At 58.7% G+C, this 6,765-nt stretch overlaps 1 protein-coding gene across 1 annotated transcript; it reads right to left on the minus strand.

Annotated features, from left to right (window-relative positions):
* Window positions 1-2,462: 2,462 nt before the first annotated feature.
* On the minus strand, window positions 2,463-6,109 carry B0H18DRAFT_1130509 (uncharacterized protein; the record flags this gene model as incomplete). Its single annotated transcript, XM_048035481.1, has 3 exons — window positions 2,463-4,028; window positions 4,083-4,094; window positions 4,145-6,109. 3 exons carry the CDS (start codon window positions 6,107-6,109, stop codon window positions 2,463-2,465), a joined length of 3,543 nt encoding a protein of 1,180 aa, XP_047884469.1.
* Window positions 6,110-6,765: the final 656 nt, after the last annotated feature.

Here is a 6,765-nt window from a genome sequence, read left to right on the forward strand (position 1 = left end):
ACAGTAGTACACCTTGGATCCATCGGTTAATGGTCGCATTTGGTTGCAAGTCTGGCTCGTTAAGCATTCCCTTGATGTACTTGGCATCTACCTCTACCTCCAGGTTCTTGACTCCAGTGAGGTATAGGCGGTAAGCTCGTAGGGCTCGATACAAACCATACAACTCCAACTTTGGCTGAGAATAGCGAGACTCCCGCTCTGACATGGGTATGGATCCATACCGAGCAGGGCGCTTGCGTCCAGCTTCATCGTATTGCGACAGAATGAATCCAACTGCATACTTGCTGGAGTCGACCGATAGGACCACTGGATTGTCGGAGCTATAGTCAATGGGCCTCAGGGCGGGGGCTGATGTTACAGCTGCTTTGAGAGCATTGAATGCTTCATTGCAGCTGTCTGTCCATTCAAACTCGGCTTCTTTATGTAGAAGCTGAGTCAATGGACGGGCAACCTTGGAATAATTGTGGATCCATATGCGCACAGTACCACATAGTCCTAGGAATGCTCGGATGTCATGTACATTCCGGAGGGTTGGCCAATTAAGGATCTTGTCTACTTTGTTGGCTTCTGGTAGCCTGCCTTTGGGTGTACACTTTTGTCCCACAATGACAACCTCTGGACGACACATTTGAGCCTTATTGGGAGCAAAGGTTCCTCCTGCTCGCCCGACTCGATGCATGATGCGGTGTACATCCTGAGCGTGTTCCCAGATGAAGCGGCGAATTCCCGGGTTCTCCTTCAGTACTTCTGGATCTCCGTTCTCGTCTGGATACTCCGTCGCAGGTCCTCGGATAGGCAGGTCATCAATGAAAATATTGGCAGTGCTAGGGATCTCATCTTGTAGGATGAAGGCCATGCACTTCTGAAATTCTGCTGGGGAGTTGGTGAATCCCATGGGCAGCGAAGTGATTCGAAGTAGGCCTAGCGGTGTCTGGAATGAAGTCATATCTCTGCTCATGGGATGTACCTTGCGGGCATCAAATCCCCAGAACAGATCAAAGACTGTATAGCACTTGCGACCAGCAAAATCTTCCACAAAATCATCCACTTTGGGTGGTAGGCCAGCATCTCGAATAGATACTTTGTTCAAGGGCTGTAGATCGTGGACAATTCGCAGCTTGCCGTTCTTCTTGACTACGCAGAACCATCTTGAGCGATATGAGGATTGGCTAGGCTCATACACTCCTGCCGATATCTTCTCCTTGAGTAGTGCAATGACTTTCTCCTTAATGCCTGGTGGAATGGGAATATTTGCGAATTCCCATGGCTCGTGCGGGACTACCGGAATAATATAGGGTGTGAAGTAGTCTTCTCGGAAAGTACCGCGTTGTGTTTCTTCAAAGGCTAGTGCATTCTCGTTAAGCTTAAGGATATGCTTGAATAGCTTTTCCTCTTCATGCCAGAGAAAGCCCTTTGGATTGATATCCATTGCTTCGAGGTTTTCTTCATTGAGGCGTGTGCCAGCCGTGAAGTTGGGTGGATGCACTGGGAGTGGCACTAAAGATGCCAGCGGGTCTCCAGGGATCCGTCGTTCCACTCGTGCATCTTCTGGAAACACGCCAGGTACTGGCTTTACTCGTCGGTCGACGCGTTTGTAAGCAGCGAGGACATCACTACCATAAAAGGAAAGTAGCTCTTCGCCTTCTTCCAAATTGAGCGCGCGCGCTAACGAGGTCGAGTCTCTCGCCCCGACTATGTCGGAGTCATCTTCTGCAGTCTCGCTAAGTGTGATAAGTCCTACGAAACACCCGAAGGTAGGACCGCCGAGCTCCGGGCCTGAGACACTTGGGCTGCACTGACTTGCTTGTGTTTTTCCTAGGTCGAGTGGTGGCAACCGAACTGGGCGCGCGAGCAGGCTTCGGAAGGGGAGTGTCGCGAGGTTGTGAGCAAGTCGTTGGAGAGGACAGAGTGCTTCGTATTCGAGTGAGTTGATTTGCCCAGTACCAGGTCTTGTCATAAGCTGTCCAGCTAAGTCTCTCTGTTGGTGGTGCCAGAGACTACCCAAGTCGTCACCAAGCATGCCCACATACAAGTACCGAGTATAACCAGTATATTCAGTGCTTTTCGTGGGGTTTTCTACGCTATATCGTACACTCGGCGAGTCGAGAAGTCGGGAGCTCGGTACAGTAAGAAGAGTACATACGAGGCAGTCGGGAATCAAATCATAAGAAAACACAGCCGAAACATGAACACATCGAAACGTAGAGAGACAAGTCATAGAAGTACAAGATCGAGCACAAGGGGCGGACTCGCCGCTACAAACGCAAATTGAACTTATCGAGAACGAGATCGTAACCAAATTCATACAGTAAGAGTCGAAGGAACAGTAGCCATCACCTACATGAAGTCGTCTAAGATATCTTCGCCACAAGCTAGTCGGCTGCGAGCAGACATTAGTTTGTGGGTGCGCACGCGGTGGCTCTACGACGTACAGGAGCGTGCATGCGACCTCGAGCTCGCGCCTACTGATGGGTCGGATACTCGCCTGGACCACCGAAGTCGCCGCGCGTGCATCGAGTGCATAGGACGAGCGAGTATTCGCGGGCCGCGTCGAATTCCAGGGCCGTGTCGATGAGTCGGAGTACAGTGTCGGTGTCGTCAATACCGCCGCGCTGATAGTCAGCAGTGCGATACCGAGCGAAGTAGTCCCGGAGCTTACCGAGGTCGTCGCGCTCCTTCCGGTGCAAGAGCTGGTTGCCCCGAAAGGACTCGCTTGCCTTGGCAGGCTTGCGCCCGCGTGTGGCTGTCTGGCGGCGAGGCCTTAGGTCGGCCTTCAGCTTCTGCTCGAGGTGGAGGGCCCCCTTAGCGTAGTCACGGCGAGCACGAGCGCGGACGGCACGGTAGGTTTTGACGAGCGCGATGCGAACGTAATCGCAGGTGTATTTGTCCATGGGATGTGCAGCGGATTCGAGTGCGGACGTCAGCTTCCGAAGCAGGATCGCCATGTTCGGACGCGGACGTACCTGAGCAGACGTCTCTGCGTCTCGGTCCGTGTCGTACGAGGAAGTAAGGGCTTCATTCCGGGGTTCGTATTCCTCGCGAATCCGTTCGATGCACTCGCGCATCGTAGGGGAGTGGGCCGCAGGCGGCGCGATGACCGGGACGCGCGGTCTTCCTTTGGGGAGGTCTTCGATGTTGATGATCACCGTGTCCGAGTCGAGCTCTTCAGCCTCCGGAGGCGGGCTGAAGTGGTCCTTCGCTGGCCGGTTGACGCCTTCGAAGCCCTCGGAGTCGGAGGTATCGGGCGTGTTCCCGGCAGTAGCCAGGGTTGACGACGGGCCCGAGCGTTCCACGAGGACGACGTCGGAGTCCGTGTCCATGTCGTCCGCGGGAGACGCTTGAGCCGCCCGGATGCCAGGCACGAAGGAGGGGCGTGGCGGCGAGGCGCTGCTAGCGCTGCTCTCAGGGTACTGGAGCTGAGGCGAGTCCTGGCGAGACGGTGTTGGCGAGCGAGTCTTGTCGGCGAGCGCAGGCGCGAGCAAGGATGCGATGGGCACGGCCGGGCTGAGCTGCGAGGTGGAAGCTGGCCCGACCGGGGTAGGAGGTGGGGCTGGCACTACAACCGAGGAGGTCGAGGGCGCAGGGCCTGCCGCAGCGTCGGCAGCGTCGACCTCCGTGCGCAGGACCGCGCCTTCGTCAACGAGTGTCAGGGTCCGGGTGCGTTCGGTGATGCCTTGCAGTGGCGATTGAGGGGCGGGGGCGCCAGTCGAGTACGGAGGGTGCTGGACGCCGAGGCTGTTCAGCACGCGGCGGGGATCGATCGTCGGAGGCGTGTCGCTAGTCGTGGGGCGGGGAAGGATCGGACGGAGGGTGTTGGGCGTGGTCTCGCTGTAGGGTGCGGGGAACCGTGCTGGCTGCCCCGCGTACCGACCGAAAGCCCAGGCCTCATCGAAGGCCCGTGCTGTGGCCTCCAGGCTGTGCATCGGCGCAGCCGGGGGTGGTTCTACATGCATGGGCGTTGCACGCCACGCGTCTGAGAACGGAGCCGGGCGCATGGGAATGGCACGCAGGGCGTCCGCATACGCGTACTGGCCAGGTCGGTCAGTGTGAGTGTCCGGCTCACGAGCGTGAGTGCCACTTACATTGGCGTTCCTCTGGTTCGCATGGCTGTAAGATGGGGGCCTGGGCGGCCAGCAATCCGGACGCGCGAGGTTGCGCCTTCGGTATCCGTTCGTGCTTGAGACTGCGATCGGGGACGGTGGCCTCGAGAAGAGTGAGGGTGCGAGGAAGGGATGGTAGCGCGGTCGACGCGGCTCCCCCCGTAGACGGTCCCGGTGAAGCTTGCGACACCCGTGCTGCGTTGGTTCGCGTGCTGGAATGCGAGGGCTCCGTTCTGGCAGTGGAAGACCAATCGTTGGGCCCCGTCGGTTTCATTGTAGGCGCGTTGGATGGTACAGTTCGAGGACGAGAGGACCATCGAGCCAGCGCTAGGCCCACGGCCGTGGTGGTTGTCGAAGTCCACAATGCGTTCGATGTCCCGCGGCGGGAGGTACCCGCGCGGCAGGTCGGGCGGTACTGAGAGAACCGAGCGGATGGGGGACGGCTGAACGAGGACCGGGGCCGCCGAGTATCTGGCGAGAAGTCCGCGACGCTGAGGCGGCATGGCGGGCGAGTGGATCCGTCCAGAGGCGGGGGATGGGTCGTCCAAGGTACGTGGCCCGGGTCCTTTATACGGCCAGCAGGTGTACTCACCTGCATCCCTGCTCCCCTGCCTAACTCCCGCTTCCCCTGCTATCCTTCCTCGTCCGATCTCGGTGGTGCGTGCGCTTGACAGGTCGAGGGAGTGGCCCTCATGACCGGAGCCGGGGGTGGTGGAGTCGGCGGGCGTAGTGGACGTGGCACGAGAGCGAGCGACGCGCGTTAGTGGATCGGGCGCCCGACCGCAATTGGATGTGGTGTGACCCGGGCGAGTGGACTCCGTTAAGTCCGGGTCTCGATTGCACGGTTCCGCACGGTCGGAAACGCGCGTTCCCGCCGGCACTTCCGTCTGTGGTCGTCTCGCTCGTTTCCTGGCTAATTCGCCGGCTCTGCTTCTCAACCTCTCCCTGCTTTGCTGTTTCCTACGCTGCTCTGCTCGCGTCTTCTTCTTTCTGAGTGCCACTGACTGCCTCGGGTCCCTATCAACTGCAATATTGACGCGTCTTGCTTTCTTCCGGTCACGCCCTCCCACTCCTGTCTCGTCCTCTGGATCTATCCCTTCTCGGGCTAGCGTGACCAACTCGTCAAATACGCGCTTCAATACATCGGCGGGGCCTTGGTGGAGCGGCGGATCGTGCGCAGAACGTTCGATAGGGTCGGGACGGGTGCTTTGCGAGTTTGAGGGCGTGGAACTAGGTGCGTAGATCGCCTCACTGTTTCTGTTGATTTGGTGAGTGCCAGTCGTTGGTCGGCTTGCTAACGCGTCTTTCGCAGGTCGTTCCATTCCGAACGGGAGCGATATCAGCGGCGCGAGCATGTCCGTAGTCCCGTGCAGTTGTGGTGCTGCATCTTCGAGGTCAGGTAAGTCGCCGGCTTGCTTATCTTCTCCTATGCTCCTCTTCTCTCTAGGTTGTGCCGCAAAGCTGCCGTCGGCGAGGCGTACAGTGCGTTCGCTTGAGGGTGCAATGTTAGCTTCTGGGGTGGCCACTACGTTCCGTTGATTCGGTGCGTCGCGGTCACGTTTCTTGGCTCCCACTAACGTTCCATCCTCCGTTTCGTCGTGTTGAGTGGCGGCGGGAATGCGCGTAGGGATGTTCGCGGACGCGCCTTGTCCGTGAGCTCGGAGGCGCGTTGTAGGGCACGGTGCACACTGGTGGATGCGACCAGCACACGGGTGCGTCTCGCTCGTTGCTTGCTCATTTCGATGCGCATCGCGTACTGACTGCGTGAACCCCTGAGGTAGACGCGTCACGGCACGTATCTCGCGGTCTCGTCCGGCTTCGTTCACCTGACTAGGTGGCTTGTCCTGGTCGGCCTGCGTCACGCTCGCGCCCAGCCGTTCAATCGAGGGTGTCGGGCCAATTCCCGGGGTTGCCGTCGGGCTCCAGGACTTCGGTACGTCGCCGCCCTTCCTATCACCTCCTAACGATGCTTTTGTCCTAGGTTCCACGGTGGACCCCTTCGTTGGCATGCCCTGGCCCACTAGTGCATTCCGGGGAACATTCAGTCGTTCCGGGGGAGTCTCCGAGGGTGCAGCTAGCTATTGGGGTGCTGGAACATCCTTGCATGGCCGATCCATCTGGACGGTAGGTCATCGTACAGTACGTCCACTCCCAGCCGTTTACCCGCTAACCATTCTTCAGCGTAGGTCGGGGTCCTTGCACTAGTGCAGGAGAGCACTTTCGAGGGTGCTAACGCAAGACCGGGGTTGTCCGTCCTCGCGCCGTCCTCGGCGTACCACACCGCTGGCTCGTATGACCAAGCCGGGTCGTATCCGTCCGGTGTGACGAGGATCTCATGCTGCGTCTCGAGGTCCTGGTTCTTGAACATGAGGTACGTTCCGTCTGCTCGTTCGTCGATGCTGACGTAGTTTCCTCGCTGCCAGGGACGTCCGAGCAGCAAGTCGAATGGGACGCGCTCACCGATGTACAGGTTGGCGATCGTGCGGACGTTTCCGCACGTCAAGGGCACGTTCTCGACCAGTCCACGGAGGGCTCCGGCCCCCCCATTCGCGTCATTCATCTGACACGAGCGGGCGATGTCCATCGGTCGATTGAGGTGCGTCTTCCATAGTTTGCGACTAGCGATATTGAGCTGAGATCCGGTGTCGATGATGGCAGTGACGGG

This window comes from Fomitopsis serialis, assembly GCF_022376445.1.
Source record: "Fomitopsis serialis strain Sig1Antser10 chromosome Unknown B0H18scaffold_512, whole genome shotgun sequence".
NCBI classification, from domain to species: Eukaryota; Fungi; Basidiomycota; class Agaricomycetes; order Polyporales; family Fomitopsidaceae; genus Fomitopsis; species Fomitopsis serialis.